The 18,130-nt window shown below is 35.4% G+C and overlaps 1 protein-coding gene across 1 annotated transcript; it reads left to right on the top strand.

Moving 5' to 3' along the window:
- The first annotated feature begins 2,513 nt into the window (after positions 1 to 2,513).
- Positions 2,514 to 17,900, top strand: LOC107748765 (death-associated protein kinase 2). The gene is made up of 12 exons (XM_016563705.1): positions 2,514 to 2,643; positions 8,848 to 9,007; positions 10,055 to 10,276; positions 10,735 to 10,873; positions 11,520 to 11,649; positions 14,545 to 14,593; positions 15,282 to 15,308; positions 15,766 to 15,918; positions 16,247 to 16,292; positions 16,404 to 16,493; positions 17,180 to 17,266; positions 17,372 to 17,900. The coding sequence occupies exons 2-12, from the start codon at positions 8,946 to 8,948 to the stop codon at positions 17,450 to 17,452; spliced, it is 1,086 nt and encodes a 361-aa protein (XP_016419191.1). The 5' UTR covers positions 2,514 to 2,643; positions 8,848 to 8,945; the 3' UTR covers positions 17,453 to 17,900.
- The last annotated feature ends 230 nt before the right edge of the window (positions 17,901 to 18,130 follow it).

Here is an 18,130-nt window from a genome sequence, read left to right on the forward strand (position 1 = left end):
ATGAATTTTACTATTAAACTGCTGGTTATTAAAATGTTAAGTAATCCAGTGGCAATCAATATATAGTTAATATAATCTTATAATTAGGGATGCACCGATACCGATACTGGTATCGGTATCGGGCGAGTACTGGAAAAAGTGGTATCGGTGCATCCCTACTTATAATCTATATAATCTTAATTAAACTGCTGGTTTCCTCTGGCCAGATAAATAATGGTGACTTGACTATTAAAGGTGGGGTAAGCGATTTTCCAAAAACGCTTTAGAAAACTGATTCGGGCCGAATAGCAAAACAAACTTGTAGCCAATCAGCAGTAAGGGGCGTGTCTACTCATGATGTGGAGGAGCGTGTACAGAACGGACATTAGCCGAGCCGAGCAACAGAAAGATAGAGATGGCGGATAAAAAACAAAAGAGGAAAACGTCTGCGGAACAAAAGAAGGCTTAAGGCAAGAAGGCAAGAAGTAGGACCCGTGTAAAATATTGGATCAGCTTTCCAGTGCTGGAGAGAACTCAAGGAGCGGAAGGCCTGTGATCGGACGCCGAGGTTGCTATGTTTCTTCTCGATAGGTGAGTAACACCATGTCTGCGCCGCAACAGCTAAAGTCTGTCTAGTACACTGGACACGACAAAGCGACCGTTGAAAATCATTTGAAATGTGTATCAATACGTCATGAATAGAATGCAGCAGCAGTTTTCTGTCGGGATTTGTTGCGCCGCGCCGCATCCAGTGTAGACCATAGATATGTATATATATATGGTGCATTAGATGGTACTACTTGTTTGTAAGTGTTTTTTTTTTCTGGGAGTAAATAGTTTTTGTAAAAAAAAACTGATTCACATTTCCAGTTTCACTTGTATGTATTTGTTCGAAGCTGATCCTTATTCCTCTGCTAGTCACTATTTTAGAGGTGATAAGTAACTATTCCAGTTTTACTAGTAAATGCTATACTATTTGTTTGTAAATTCCATGAGTGTCTGTGGTTCATATTTCAACTATTCTCTTGTAACTAGTATGTATTTCAATTTCTGATACCCATTCCAGTTTTCCTAATATTAGTTACTACAGCTTATTATTTAGATACTTGTAACTCTTTAAATAGTTACTATAATTTCTTTACTACTTATTTACAGTAGCCTACTGGTACCTATTTATAGACACTTGTATCTTTCACAACAGCACTATTAATAGGCCTATTTTTGGCAAGTAATTAAAGAATAACTACTAACTAATGACTAGTAAAACTAGAATAAATACATCCTGATGACATACTGTGCATATGATTAGTTGTTATCTGAGTTTCACATATAAATGGATTATATTCACTACTGGAACAAGTAGGCAAGTTGTTTTAGTAGGATTAGTATGATTGATTGTTTACAAGAAATTTTGAGAAGTTAGTAAGTTAGTGTAGAGGAGTAGGGGAGCGCAGGGCACAAAGTAACGCAGGGTTAGTTGTAACACACGTGGTTTGAATATTTTCACACATGCTAGCATAACAAAATTTACAGTATTTATTAGTTACCATATCAACATTATATAGAAAAAATGTGCGCCAAAATTAAAAATTCTTTTGAAGATATCGCTGAACATTAATTTTACCTTAGTAAAATTAAAATTCTGGCTTAAGTACATTTTTCATCTCAGTTATATTATTCATTTAAAATGAGACAAATCTGCTATTATTTTAATCTCCAATCTGTTATTTATCAGTTCAGATCGTTTTTTAATGCTTTGATAACTAGCAGAAGACACTAACCAGTTTTAAATTCCAGTTGCGCAGATGGGGCACGTTGTAACACTGCGTTACAATTTGCTATTCTATGACATTAGTGATAGGGCTGGGCAAAAAATGCGATTTTCATGTGAATCTCGTCAGTAAAGCCGCTTGTATGTAATTTATACTATTTACGATGTAATTTATACTATTTACTTTAATGAATTTTAATGAGAAACAACGAGAAACAGGTGAATAAAGACTGACAGTCAATGTTTAATGTTTAGAAATTATTATTTCAAGACATGTAAAGCATTTTTGCTCGTTTATGTGGGCCATCCCAAGCATGGTTGCAATGTGTTCATTGTCAAACTCCAAAATCAGATTATTTTTAATTCTTAAAAAACGCATTATTTTATTTGAAAAAAAAATTTATTTTATTTTATTAACAAAATATTTTAGTTTGTCTTGTATATATTTTTCATTCGATCAGATAACATTTTAAGCTGTCATATGGTTATGTTACAACATGCCCCTCAGATGTTACAATGTACCCCACCTACTGGACATGTTGTCACATTTCACTTCCATTTTTTGAGGGTAAATAAAGAAAAACTTATACACTGTAATTATGAAACAAAGCGACATATTTGTACTAGACAAGTGTAAAATTACTGTGGATAAAAAAAATATATATTCTGAACCCCATGTGGATTTACACAAACTGAGAAAGTCAAAAAGTGTTACTTTGTGCCCCGCTCTCCTCTAGTGTTAAAATGGCTTGCCACATGCCGGCACTGCACTGACATGGTCAACATGAGCGTTTCCTCATTTCAGTACTAGCGCGTCCACAGCGAGCGGAGCTCCGGAGGAAATACCGTCCGTCAAACAGACACGACGCGGCTTCATGACGGATCTATTCCAGGTACGTCCCATAATTCAACCAATTCTTAAGGTTACAGGGGATTTGACATGGAATAGGCTCTTCTATATGAAAGCAGGGGGATAAGAGAAAATAAATTGTGAACATATGTCGCAGTGCATGATAGAAGTTAATAATACAAGGAAATGTACACTAATTTAATCGTTGCATCGTGATCGTGACACTTTGGGGCTTCCTAGGTGCGGAGCTCAGAAATACTCGCAGTGGAATTAATATCAAACAGACACGACGCGCGAGAATGAGACACGAACAAGTTTCCACACGCAGGTTGCGGTCGTGTTCTGAACAGAGTCGACAGGAGACGTTCGATTTGGTTATACTGTATTTTTTTATTTTTTATGCGATTTCGTTTCATTTCATGTGAAATTTTCTGTTATTGTCAGACCAAAGCAAAACGGAACAAAAGCAAAAAACTGGCGGTTTAAACGGTCACTTTTATTCACATTTGCTTTGCTCACAGACTGCAAATTTCTCAAGACTCCTGCAGTGTAAAAACCTTGTGCGAGTTTCAAAACTGGCAGTTGACAGCCACAGACTTTATTAATGAAATAACCAAGAAACACAGATTGTTGCATAACTAGTTAGTGATAGGTGCTTAGCACCAGATGTACCAGGTTCTGGCTAGTAACCCTCCCAGGCCCTGAGGGTAAACAATTAGACCCGCTCTTTCTTCTGGATTTAGGGTTTTTCAAAAAACAAGAAATGCAAGTTTCTTTGTCCATATTTGGTTTAGAGCGCATAGATTTAGCTGAAAGCTGCATTGGAAAGTAGGCGTTACTGATTGCATGTGTAAGTTTTTCCTCACATTGTAAAACAAGTTGTCAGGTAACCCAACATGTGATTTATATGATAACATCAGATTAACTGGTTTTATTCAAGTCAAAGCTGTGTTTTAACATTACTTATTCAGCCTTCAGGTTATATTGGGATTAAAAGTTCGATCAAGCAGAAATTTTGCACATTACCATTTTACAGTTTAGGTAAGCAAGGTAGGCTATAGCCTACTGTATGTCATTACATATTATACATTATACATTTTGTGTGTGTGTGTGTATGTATGTGTATGTATGTGTGTGTGTGTGCGCGCGCGCGCGCATAAAGTGAAGCTGAGTTTAAATAGTGGGTTATATGTGTTTGCTGTGGCGGTTTGCAATATATATATATTACAATGCAAAAGCCTCTAAAAGCCATCTTGGTCAAAAATGAGATAACGATACTGAGTGAATGCTCTCCACACATAGTAGGCTATATGTTCATCAAGTACTTTCACTTCACATGCGCTAAATCCCAGCCTCAACCCATTCAGAAGTACACATAGAAACCTATACATAAAAGCCAGAAAGAAATGTTAATTTTAAAGAAAAACGTCAGACGTACTTAGAGACTTTTGCATATATATATATATATATATATTGGTCTTGTCCATTCTTAGACATTCTTTCCCCATGATTTTCTTACCATCCATTTTTCTCCCTCATTGTTTTCCTCATTTATGTTGTTCTGAATCTGTAGCGCTGGGACTTTGATCTTAATCAAGGATGTGATCATTATTTTGGGCGTTTTATGGCTGAAGATCTGATCCTAGATTCAGCAGGAAGTTTTCAGGTTTTGGAATTGCTCTTTAAGTTCTTTCTTTGATCTTATACAGAAGGGAATGGAAGCAAGCTCACGCTCAAATTTCAGAGCTCACTCACTTAAACCCGCAGGCGCAGTCACACATTTGACTCAGCTGAGTTTACAAAATAAAGTAGCTAACATATTCAGCGCATTTTCTAGACGGACAAATATGACTGCTGCACTCGCGTCTCACACAAGAGATGTATAGAAAGCCATGCAAAGTTAAAACAGTTTAAACTTTTAGAAAACACGTCACGAATTTGTGGAGGTTTATTCCTTTTTTACTGCGTCTCGTATGTTTTTAAATGCAATCTGCGTAATGGGCGATTCGGCTCTTTGTATTAAGCAATGCATAAATACGTGATGCTGTTTTGTTCATAATTGTTTATGCCATTTACGAAATTATATTTGATTTATATGAGTTAATTTAGACGTAATGCAGATTTTTTTATAGACAGTTATTTCCTTGCAGTGACAATTTAATGTGCTGCATTATTTTGCTCATTGCGCCCTCCTGTGGCCTCGGGAAACAAGCCAAAGTTTTAACCTATTTAATCTGCATATAAAACATTAGAAATTAGATATTTGTAAAATTTGTATTTTGTGTTTGACTGGTAAAACAAAAAAATATTTGTTGTTTGTCTCAAGAAATTGAGTTCATTTAAAAATACAGTTGTTAAATGTAAAAAAAAATTTCGATTGCTCTTTGTTTTAAAAAAGGTTATAAAAATGTCAATAATTATAGATACCGAACTATATGAAACATTATATCGTTGATACATTTTTTAGCTATATCATCCAGGCCTAGGTGACATGTTGGAAAAGAACTCTTGATCAATGCAGGCTTTCCATCTCTGTTCCTTTCCCTCTAAACACAGTTGATGTGTACTTTAAACAACGCAACCGACATGCGCTCTATACACTTTGAATATCCAGTGTGCTCTGTCAACTTCAGTTTGGCACACAGAAATATGTGCTGTTGTCTTTATCATCACAGAGCAATGCAGATGGATTCTGGAGCACGAGATGTGTGTTGTGATTGCATGTGCGTGTGGCATGTGTCTTCTAGATACAAATGTTTGATTGTATCTGTGTTATGTAAAATAACTATTTTCAAAAGATACTCCCTGAGTCCCTTGATTGTTTTTTCTCTTTCGGCTTCCAAGCACTGAGCTCTGATTGGCTGACTGGCTATTCCAGACACTGTTAGACTGATTAAAAACACTTGAATTAATTTTTCTAAAGAAAACGTGTTTGGTTCGTTTCTGTGTGAAACTAACAGCCACGGTGTTAGATAGCTGCTTGCTAGGGTGTCGTTATATGGTTGCTAGGGTATTGCTAAGGTGTTCTTGGTTGTTGCCATTGCTATATGGTTGCTAGGGTGTTTTGGTTTGTTGCTTTGGCATTTCAGGGAGGTTGCAAGGGAATTGCTATGTGGTTGCTATGGTGTTTGGAGTGGTTGCTAGGGTATTTTTTGTTGTTGCTAGGGCTGTATTGTAGCTAAGGTGCTCTGGGTTGTAGCGAGGGCATTTCTATATGGTTGCTTAGGCATTGCTATATGGTTTTTAGGGTGTTCTCTGTTAGAATGTGTTCTGTGTGGTTGTTTAGGCATTGCTGGGTGGTTGCTAGGGTGTTCTGGTTTCTAGGGCATTGCTATGTGGTTGTTAGAATGTGTTCTGTGTGGTTGCTAGGGTGTTCTGGTTGCTAGGGCATTGCTATGTAGTTGTTAGAATGTGTTCTGTGTGGTTGCTTAGGCATTGATGGGTGGTTGCTAGGGTGTTCTAGTTGTTTGGGCATTGCTAGGTGGTTGCTAGGGTGTTTGGGTTGCTAGGGCATTGCTAGGTGGTTGCTAGGGTGTTTTTGTGGTTGCTAGGGCTATATTGTAGCTAGGGTGCTCTGTGCTTTTGTTGTTGTGAGAACATTAAAGCTGCAGTCCGTAAGTTTTGCCTCTTTGTCGCCATCTCTGTTTGAAAACCTGGAATTGCAGCTGTGTGTGGAATTATCTAGCTTGCGTGGGTTGTGAGTCGGCACGGCTCCAGCGAGGATGAATCTAATGTTCTGAAGAGTATGTGTGGCAGTCAGTCACCGCACCGGTGGGGATATTTACTGTACTTCGCAATCACAGATTCTAGTCTACATCTTGGAATATGACCCAAATAAGAATTTTCACCGTATATTGCCATCTTTAAACCCCTTATACTGTATTATGACAGCACTTTTTTTTAAAACTACATTTCAATATCGTGATAATACCGCATACCGTGATAAAAGCATTAGCAATTAATCGCAACATGAAAATTTGATACCGGCATATCCCTACTAGCATGATTTTATTTATTGCCAGGGGATTAATTTGTCGTCGCTAGGGTCCTCTAAATGGTTGCTAGGGTGTTCTGGGTTGTTGCTATGGCATTATTAAGGCTTGTTGTAGGGGCGTTGCTATATGGTTGTTAGGGTATTATGGATGGTTGCTTGGGCATTGCAGGTGCATTTCTATATGGTTGTTAGGATAGCCCAGATGGTTGCTAGGGTGCTCTTTGTTTGTCAGGGCAGTGCTATATGGTTGCAAGGATATTTTGGTTCGTTGCTAGGGCATTTTGGGTTGTTGCTAGGGCATCGTTAGGGTGTTCTTGATTGTTGTTTCCAGGGCTTTGTTGTAGTGTTGTCAAAAGACCCGGCACTTCGGTACCAAGTTGGTACTAAAAAAATGAAAACGTTACGGTACCAGGTTTTTTTAAGTAGCGGTGGTACCGAGTACCTGGTCAACCCGGTTCTTGATGTGCTATTCGAAAGGTGCGCAGATGCACTCTCTTCATAACAGCACTGATACATGGCGACATCAAAAGGAGGAAACACACCAAACTAAACAAAACACTTTAAAGACTTTCATCTTGCCTGTAATGCCTGAGCAGCGTTTGTGAGCGTAGCGCTTATTTGATTACAGCCCTTACTGGGGAAACCTCTATCTCTCCCGCTCTACAAGCGCCTCCTGCTGGCAGAGAATGAATTTGCATATATATGCCGCCACAAATAGAGTGCAAGTCTGTGGGAAACACAGATGAAATAAACGCTGTTATTAGAGTAGTTAATCGTTAGCATAAGCGCGGCTAACGCTAATATAATGAGCATTAGAATGAAGTTTCTTTATTAACTATTTAATGCTCCTATAACTTTTATTAGGGTAAAAAAACAGGAGGACATGATGATATTTACTATTTTTACACACCAGAGGCTTTTAAATGAATTGTGAATCTAAAATATGCATGTTAGTGAATGTACAAATTATTAATATTGTTTGTGTCATATCAGTCAGAAAAGCAATTCTGGGCTTTTTTTACAAATTTTTTTAGCTAACTTAGTTGTTATTCTTGGCTGAATAACTCTAGAAGGTTTTCAAAAGCCCTTTAAAATTAAATATGTACACAGTTTGGATTAAATGAAAGTATAGTCACATTTTTTAATTAGCATGTTTTTGTGTTTTGCTTTGGTACCGAAATTGGTACCGAGGACCATGGATTTTCGCTGGTATTTTGGTACCATGACAACACTACTTTGTTGTATGGTTGTAAGTATGTTCAGGCAATGTTTCTAGGGCATTTCTAGGGTTGTTGCTAGTGTGATCAGGGTGGTTGTCAAGTGTGAAATTTGCTACTTCAGATCTAGAGTTTATTAAAATAAAAGAAATAATAATAGCGATGCTTAGTCTATGAGAGAGAGTCTACATGTTTTTTTTTTAGTTTTGAATTAGTGTTTGCTCACCTGCAGAGATTTGTCCAGCTTGTATTCAAATCAGATAAACTGCCATTTGCAGTTGCGCTCACATTCCATATTTTCCACATTCACAGCACATTTACATTATTTACATTGATTGCAATGCAATGTGAAATAATCCACCTTCAATATCACACCATTTAGATTTATATCTCACATTTTCTCCTCTGAAATGGATAAATGATAGATTATATGGGGAGACAGGCAAACAGATATTTTTTTTTGTCTTGTCACTCCATAAATAATCTTTCTCCTCCCAACTCCTCCTCATTCATTTTCTCATTTCTTCCTCTCACAGTGACAAACTGTGTAAGCCATTGAAAACTAATTACACCACACCTCAGTGTGGGGAATGGACTCATTATTTAAGAATGCATTAATATAATCATGGAAGGGTAACTGAGGTCTGGGCAGTTTTCCACACTATATTCATGCTCTATGTTGCAAATTGTGACCTAATGGTTTGTCCACACTTGGCTGAAGTTTAAAGGACTGTCTTGTTTACATCTGCTTAAATTGCCAGAGCATTTAGTGCAACATTCTTTCTCATGTATGTAGTTCTGGCGTATCAGATGGGTTTGGATTCCAGATGTTTACCCTTTGGGGACTCATAAATGATTTCCAGATATCTCTCCTTTTCTGTTCCCAGCTAGTATAGTTGTGCTGTCAGAGCAGCCTTTAAAGTCATGAAATGCTTATTTAATGTAAATGATCATACAAGTTTAGTTAAATTCTGAAAGAAATGTTTTCTGTTTGTTTAGAGAAATAGGCCACTTACTACCATCCTGTGTTTTATAGGTGTGGACCTAATGCTAACTCCAGTATGAGAACTATACAGTAGCTTGCCTTTGGACACTGACAGACAGAGGACACTGAAGAGACCGAGAGACAGCAGCATGGCTGTCTTCAAGCTGGATAATGTTGAAGATCTTTATGAGATTGGAAATGTTTTGGGAAGGTAAAGAGATGCACAGCTGTTTATTGTCTGTCTTATTCTCTTTACTTAAAAAAAAAGATGTATCAGATGACAGTATCATGGTATATACTATTGTCCAAAAGTTTGGATCATTGAGATTGTTGTTCTTTTTTTAAAGAAATGTGTACTTTAATTCAGCATGGATCCATTAAATAGACAGTAAAACAGCAAAAAAAATTTACGTTGTTACAAAAAACGTAACAACGTCTTTTGAGCTTTCTATTCAGTGAAGAATCCTGAAAAAAGCATATCATAATTAAATGTTTATTGAGAAAATCAGCATATTAGAATGATTTCTGAAGGATCATGTCACACTAAAGACTAGAGTAATGATGCTGAAAATTCAGCTTTGCCATCATAGGAATAAATTACATTTTAAAATATTGAAAGAAAAAAAAGTTAAATTATAATAATTGTATACACTGTTTTTACTGTATTTTTGCTCGGATTACGTTAGCATAAGAGAGGTTTTTCAAAAACATTAAAAACTCTTACCAACCCCAGATTCTGAATGGCTGTGTATACCAAAATACCAAATACCAAAATATTGATCTAACAATAATATAATATAAAAACAATATGATAATTTTCATATATATTGGTATTTAAATAGTATTTTAAAGGCACTTCAAAGAATATTTTTGTATTAACATGGCAACATTTCCAAAATATCCATTTTGTAAATGTTCAAACACAAAACTAATGAATTAAGGTTCTTTTTTTTTCTTTTTTAATGTGGTTCTATTGCTTAATTATTACATTAAAATGAAACTACATGAAAAACTGTAAATAAAGAAAATAAAGAATCTAAAATAAATTGACAAATAAAAAAGTGAAAATTAAAATAATTTACAGTGCCATATATACAAAATTCTTACTATGTACATTATACAATAGGTTCACTATACATTCATTGTACTGTATATATGATTATCGGTTTTGACCCTTTTTAGGAACACAGTTGAATAACTACCTAGTTCTTATCTTCTTAACACATATCTCCATTCATTCTGTCTGTTGCCATCCTAGTGGTCACTTCGGGCAGGTGCGTGAGGTGCGGGAACGGGCCACTGGTGTTCTGTGGGCGGGGAAGTTCCTGAAGCTGAAGAAAGGTGCCGGAAGCAGGCTGGGCCTGGAGAGGAAGAGTGTGGAGAAGGAGGTGGAGATCCTACAGAGCCTTCAGCATCAAAACATCATGGCTCTCAAAGATGTTTTTGAGAGCAGGGCAGAGTTGGTCCTCATCATTGAGCTGTGAGCATGTGTTTGTTTTTTTGTTTTTTTTAAATACAGTACATAAAAAAATATGGCGTAAACACACCTGAATTAAGGTGTTGAGAGATTGTGTTCAATAAAGGAAGGATGATTCTATATTGAAAATAACAGAAAGTTATCAAATAATTAATATCACCATGTGAAATGTCCATCGTATTTCACCTAAAAATAAAAAGTAAAAAATATAAAATATATTTTGCGTGGCCTCTTTTTAAATTATAATTTTTTTCATGACAATTTAACATATTTTACTCCCAAATTCACATTGCAGTTTTTTTTTATTAAAATCAGCATTAATTCAATTTAATTACAGTTGCACTTTACTATTTAAATACTGTATTTAAATTGAAAAAAATTGCATTACATGAGAATAAGAGTTTTTCATTGTTCTATGGTTCATTCTTCTTTCATGTCGATCTTACCTTTTTTGTATATAGCATAAAGGGTGGCGAGCTCTTTGATTTCATCGCTGAGAAAGAAAACCTCACAGAGACGGAAGCCATTGAGTTCATGAAGCAGATTCTGGAAGGTGTCAGCTACATGCACCAAAAAAACGTTGCCCATTTTGACCTGAAGGTAGGCAGGAAGCCCATTTTTATGCTAGCCTCCATCTAAGTCAGAAAACCGAACCAATTAACCGCATGCACAGTTTCAAATGACCTTTGAAAGTTAATTTTTACTCTGTGTAGCAAACATGACACTTCCTATAAAGATTTCAAAATGGTAATGAGGAAGTGGACTGTGTACCTTTCTCACCCAAGCTGTCACCTCTGACCAAAATAAATTTGACACTTCGAACACAACAATATTTATTCTGACAAATATTTCGATTGCGTTCACATTGTGAAAATCCCTTAAATCCACTACATTTATTATATATTTAAATATCTGTAATATTTATTTATATCTGTGTCATCAAACCTCACTGAGCTTCTGAAAGAAACCTTACCAGTATTTTACTGACCTAAAAATCTGTGTAGAAAAATACCTTGGTTAGGGTTAGATGAATTTCAATACAGGTTTAAAGGGGTCCTATTATGCTTTTTCACTTTTTCAACTTTAGTTAGTCTGTAATGTTGCTGTTTGAGCATAAAAAAGATCGTCTCAGGTTACTTATGTAAACAACCTAATAAACTAAACACATAATTTACAATAAAAATAAATAAACCTGTGTTGTGTATAAGGCAAAAAGCATGTTCTTATCTTCCTTCTTGTTCTTCAGCCGGAAAATATCATGTTGTCGGACAAACGCGCTCCCAATCCAGACATCAAGATCATTGATTTCGGCATGGCTCATCGCTTCATTCAAGGAGAAGAGTATAAGAGTTTAGGTGGAACCCCTCAGTATATTGGTGAGTGGTTCAGTCTGTGTGGTTTTGAGTTCAAGTGAATGTGTTAATTTAAAGGCCATAAACCTACGCAAATATGCAAATGCAGACCTGAATGCTTGTCCAATACCACAAGCATGTGATATACTCTACTATTGAGGTCGGAATTTAAGAAGATAAAACTTTTTTCATGCTCAACCAAGGCTGCATTAATTTCATCCAAAATACAGTAAAAACTGTGTTATTGTGAAATATTTTTTCCAATTTTAAGGAACCGTTTCTATTAAATCTATTTTAAAATTTCGATATGTTTATTTGCTGCTCAAGAAACATTTCTTATTATCAACAATGTTATAAACAGTTATACTGCTTAATATTTTTGTGAAAAACATGATACATTTTTTTCAGAATTCTTTGATGAATAAAAAGTTCAAAAGAATAGAATGAATTTCAAATAGGTTTGTGACAGTATGAAAGTCTTTACACTGTCACTTTGATCAATTTAATGCATCCTTGCTGAATAAAAGTTATAATTTCTGTCAAAATATAAAATCTTATTGACGGTATTGTATACTTAAAGGGACAGTTCACACAAAAATGTAAATTCTGTCATGAATTACTCGTTCCAAACCCGTAAGACACAAAATATATTTTTAATGAAATCCGAGAGCGCAAATAAAACAAAAATAAAGACTTTATGTAACAATTTCTTCTCTTCCGTGTTAGTTTCCACCGACATTCACAAGAGTACCACGACATATGCTTGTGCATTCCTCTGCTCGTAAAATAAATATTTTAATTTGTGTTCCAAAGATGAACAAACGTCTTATGGGTTTAGAACTACATGAGGGTGAGTAATTAATGACAGAATTTAAATTTTTTGGGTGAACTATCCCTTTAACGTTCATTCGTGGTGGTAACAAACCTCCGTACTCAAGGGGGCGATAGAGTTACCTTCAAATTTCTGTATTGTTAAACCGGTTTTGTTATTATTTAATCAGCTAACAATAAATGTGTCAACAGTTGAGTGTATGCTTTTATATTCACTGACTGATAATAATAGTGCCTGTATTTACATACCTGTGTACAGTATGTTTTGTGAAGTGTGTGTGCGCATGTTGATTCTGCATCTGCTTGAGTGTGTGTTTGACTCTACACCTGCTTCTGTCTCTGCATGCATTATGCTCCTGCCTTTGGCAATATGCACAATTTTTATTTCTAGCTGTCTCCATGGAGACTAACTGATGAAATGGCAGAGCTGCGTAAGTTCATCTGAAAATTGAGTGGACAGGAACAGAAATAACTATTGTGAGATCACAGATGTAATGTCACTGCTGATGTACTGCAGAAATGTCCTTGAGTCATTTAACAGCTCATCAATTCCTTTAAACTAAAGGAAACATAGTGAAATGTGACACACACACACTATCCGGCTACACTTATCAGTATTCTTTTAAATACTGACCTTGACAGAAAGCAGATGCACACATATTTTGTCCGTGTGGCCTGAAACTGTGTAGAAACTAAACTAGAGACCAATATAATTTTTTACAAGCAATACCAATAAGGATCATTTTTAATCCAAAACAGAATTAGTTTTAATTCTGATTTTGGACACAATACTAAATAGTCCAATCATTTGAACAGTAAAAGTATACATAATATAAATATTAAATTATAAATTATAACAATATATTAAATAAATAAAATAATGTAATTTTAAAATAATAATAGCAAAAATAATGTTTTTACTAGTTGTTGTGAGATGTAAATACTCGTCTTTATCTACAATTTAAAAAAATGCATAATATGAATATTAAATAATAAATTATAAATAATGTATTCATCAAATAAAAATAAATACATTTAATAAATAGATTAATAATATGATAGTAAATGATAATGATATCAATACGAAATCATTTTACTAGTTGTTATGAGATATAAATATTTCCCATAAATTATTAAGATATAAAAAAGATTAAGATATAAATTATTTCCTTTAAATATAGTTGTACCTTGCTGAATAAATGTAAATGTGAATATTAAATAAGGGTATTAGACAAACCATGTAGTATTTCTCCATGAGACTAGGCAGAAGTAGTATGCTACTTGATATTAAGCAGACCCTCTTGTTCAAAGTGACTAGCACTTTACTTATCATGAGGATGTCCTTTGTGAACAACTAGAGCTTAAGTGTTTTTCTAAGCACATCTGGCTGAATTGTGATTTCAGTAACACTCCAGTTCCTAAATCAGCCCTACTTTTAGATGAACCTTTTTAGCTGCCAAAGTCCACAATAATTAAACTATCACCACCACTTTGTCATTTAAAACACATTTTCATTTGATAGACGAACAGGCTTGTCCACTTTAAAGGGATAGTTAACCCAAAAAATAAAATTTACTCATTTACTCACCCTCATATTGTTCCAAACATTTTGTGTTCAAAAGTCATGAGGGTGAATATGTTATGAAAGCATTTTTTGTTTGTTTGTTTGTTTGTTTAAACTATTTCTTTGTGTGGTTTTCAGTCAAATAAATGACCTTCATGCCTAGTTTGTTTGCTAGTCAGCTATTTTAAACCCCTTCTGGGTTTGTGTCAAAGTGAAGTAAAGTGAAGCTTTGTTCGTATGAAACTCAGTGGGGAACAGGGCACAATCTACTGTGGTTCATGTGAGGACGTGAACATGTGCTGCTGGTCTCAAAGAATGCACTTAATGGTGTCATTTTGTCAGTTTGACTTCTCAAATATGTCTGCTTCTGTCTGGCCAAAGCTTTCTGAAACGTTTGATTAATGCAATAAAATGAGTTCAGCGCACTGCTGCAACTGAAACAATGCTGAAGAATTAATGAGAGCCAACAAGGAGATTTTTATTTTTACTTGACAAAAGCCTTTGTTTCTCTCCATCTGTTTCAGCCCCTGAGATTATCAACTACGAGCCTCTCAGTACAGCAGCAGATATGTGGTAAGTCTTACCAAGTTAAATTAGCAACACAAACACTCATACATACATGGAAATATAGTGTTAGAGTGCATAAAGGAGTTTACAGGCATGTTCAGACTTGATTTGTCTTTCTCCGACATCCCCAACTGTGTGCATCTGTCTCAGCGTGTATGTATTTTTACTTCATAATATGCAACTGAATATGGATGTCAAGTGCGAAACATTGTCAGAAGGCAAACTAGTTTGGCTTTTGACAAAAAGCAGTAGCTATCATCTGCTGCGCCAAAGACAGCAACTCATGTCTGGTTAGCATAATGTTAGCATAACACGTGTTCGGTTTACATCTTATTCGTTCCTGAAGCCCAGCTGGGACTGCATGGCACGAACGAAGCAGAGGTCATGGGTTAGATTTCCAGAGAACACTGATGAAAATGTGAAAGTTTAAGCGAGTCACTTTGGATAAAATAATGTGTTAAATAAATAAATGTGTATTTCTATATCAAAATGTTAACCTTATGAATTATATTTTGGAATTATATATTAATTTTAATAAATAGATTTTTTTTAATAATATATCAAATATAGTATTTAAAAATGGTCTAAAATAGTTTACAGTCGTTTATTATTTTTTATTTTTTTTTGCATGTTAAATTGCTTAGAATTCTATATACCAGTTTTAAGATTCACATGTTCTTGTGATGTTTTTCAGGAGCATTGGTGTCATTACCTACATTCTGTAAGTAATCTTCCATTGTTATTAATCATATGATAACACTCCTGACAGTCAAATCCTTTAAGAATCAGTCTGCAACCCAAAGTGCTGCTCCAAATATTCAGATTTTAACTAGGACTTAAATTACCTCTGAAATAAAGCCTCCCCGTTTGACAAGCAATGTGCTTTTTCAGGTTTATATTTATATAGGTCAGGTCCTGTGGGATGAGATCAGTCATGTCAGAAATGAAGTACACCAGATATGGAGTAGATAACCAACAGACTGACTAGTAATAGCCTTTATCTTCACACAGGGATAAAGCAGTTAATCTTAATGGTGGTGTGCATATTTTTTAAATGCTAACATATTTTTTTGTATCCTAGATTACTGTGAAGAGATATTGCAGTAAAAATATATGTAGAAACTCTTGTATTTTATTTTTTTATATTATTTCTTATTCATGTATATTTATGCCATCAGTTTGAGCGGTCTGTCACCGTTCCAAGGCGAGACGGATGAAGAGACGCTGAGGAACATCATGGCAATGAACTATGAGTTTGAGCCTCACTACTTCAGCCAAACCAGCAACATGGCTAAAGATTTCATCCAGAAACTACTAGTTAAAGACCAGAGGTAGCAATAATCAGATTAATTATATTAGAATAATTGGGATTATAAATTGGTTTTGAGTAGGCGAAAGTTTCCCAAAACATTTAAAAAGAATATTTATTCATTCTTTTGTTTATACATTTTAATGTATTAATACACTTTTTAAAAATATATTTTCTTCAAAGATTGAAAGATTCCCCGATTGCTCTGCTTTGAGGGAATAATATAAACTGTATTTCAGATTCAAGCTGCTATTTTAATTTGATCTTTAACGGTCTAATCTAACTTTTGCCTAATGAATAATTTATAAGGGTTAAATATTTGTATACTGCTTTTGTGCGTTTGTATTTAGTGAAAGAATGACGGCAGAAGAGTGTCTCGTTCACCCCTGGATTAAGGTGAGATGCGTGAACTCACCCGTTTCCTCATATTACATTTTATGACGTAATTATTTTTCATTTTACCTTGATCATTTCAGTAACTGTTTTCCACATCCATTTCTCTTTTAGCCTCTCAATAGAACTCAAATAGCCAAGAGGAACCGCTCCTCCATCAACATGAAGAACTTTAAGAAGTTCAACGCGAGGAGGAAATGGAAGGTTGGTCAGAGAAACCTGCTATTGGCTGGAGTGTGTAGACTGTCGTTACCCACAGACCAACTTTTTCTGTCACTACCTGTGTGTCTCACTGCATACTTTGTCTTTTATGTATTTTTGTCTCCCTCAGTCATTCTCTGTCCCTCCTATAGTATTAATGAACATCTAGTTTTGCTGTTTCTGTCATATCGGCCTCTCATTTCTGCATTCAGTGCCTTTTTACATTTAATCGGCAGCAGTTTTGATATAATGTGATGATACAAGCTCTTCACTGTCTCTTAGAGGGATAGTTCACCCAAAAATCTGTTATTTATTCCTTTGCAAGAATTTGAACATAGATTTTTTTTTTTTCATGTTTCCAAGTTGTGACACAGGACTCTAAAAAAAAGCAACACAAATGACTAAACTGTTCCTTTAAGTGTCTGAACCGGTTGCTAACACTACCTTAGCTGACTCAAATGACTCACTTCTCTAAACTAACAGACCTATGAGTAAAGAGAGACACCTGCTGTTCAGTAGAAACACTGAGTCATTATTACTCTGTTATTACAATTACATTATTACAATTTACTCTGTCATGATGCCCTTTTGTTGCTCTTTTTCTGTCTGGATTGTGATTAATATTTTGTACAGATAGGCTGTAATATTTCTTAACTAATTCCTAACTAGTTGTTTTTCTCACCACACAGATGTCCTTTAACATGGTTTCAGCTTGTAATCGGTTTTGTCGACTGCAGTTACTGTGTAAGGCCCACGGTCCGGAGCAACAAGAACTGGTAAGAATCTCTTGAAAAACACATAATGAGAAGTACATGGTAAAGGTGCTTAATTGTTATAAATAATGCAATGCTTCTTTACTTTCCCCTTTTTTTCCCAATCAGAGAGACTGTGAGAGCGATCAGGAGGACACCGGCACAAAACCTGCCTCTCTCTTACGCAGACGTCTTAGTAGCAGTTCATAAATCTGATCGGTAGAGGGAGTCACAAACCACAAGCATCTCCCTGTAATGAAGCAGCAGCGCTCATTCAACCTGCAGTACTTTGTACTGCCAACAGGGGCAGAAACAAGCCACAATCTTTCCCTATCCAAAGGCCTTGAACCTCAGTGCATGCAATTGCCCAACCACCAGCATCTTATCCAGTTACAGTGGATGACCACATCTGAAAGAGGGATGGGGCCAAGAGATCATTGTGGTTTTCAATGCTAATATGCAAGCGTGTTCATAGAGTTCTACCTCTGATAGAATGAGTGTGATGCTTCTACCTGAAGTGCTGTTGACAGGAGGGTCAGGTGTCTTGAAGGATGTTCCTACAACATTAAGTTTTCCTTAAACTAATAGGTTTTTTTTTTTCCAGATTTATTTCAGTGGGATATATACATGCTATATATACACTACTGTTCAAACGTTTGGGCAGGTTTTTTTCTTTTAAAGAAATGAATACTTTCATTCAGCAAGGATGCGTTAGACTGATCAAAAGTGATAGTAAAGACATTTATATTGTTACAAAAAAAATCAATTTCAAATAAATGCTATTCTTTCTACAAAAACAGTACACAACTGTTTTCAATATTGATGTTTAATGAGCAACAAATCAGCATATTAGAATGATTTCTGAAGGATCATGCACTGAAGACTGGA

Source organism: Sinocyclocheilus rhinocerous, unplaced genomic scaffold (assembly GCF_001515625.1).
Source record: "Sinocyclocheilus rhinocerous isolate Xijiao unplaced genomic scaffold, SAMN03320098_v1.1 scaffold499, whole genome shotgun sequence".
In the NCBI taxonomy this organism is placed as follows: Eukaryota; Metazoa; Chordata; class Actinopteri; order Cypriniformes; family Cyprinidae; genus Sinocyclocheilus; species Sinocyclocheilus rhinocerous.

Bases quoted from the DNA above. Each gene is read 5' to 3' on its own strand.
- LOC107748765 (XM_016563705.1), top strand. From the start codon at position 8,946: ATGGCTGTCTTCAAGCTGGATAATGTTGAAGATCTTTATGAGATTGGA. The intron at 10,277-10,734 runs GTGAGCATGTGT...TTTTGTATATAG, and splicing joins TTGGTCCTCATCATTGAGCT to CATAAAGGGTGGCGAGCTCT. The intron at 10,874-11,519 runs GTAGGCAGGAAG...CTTGTTCTTCAG, and splicing joins TTGCCCATTTTGACCTGAAG to CCGGAAAATATCATGTTGTC.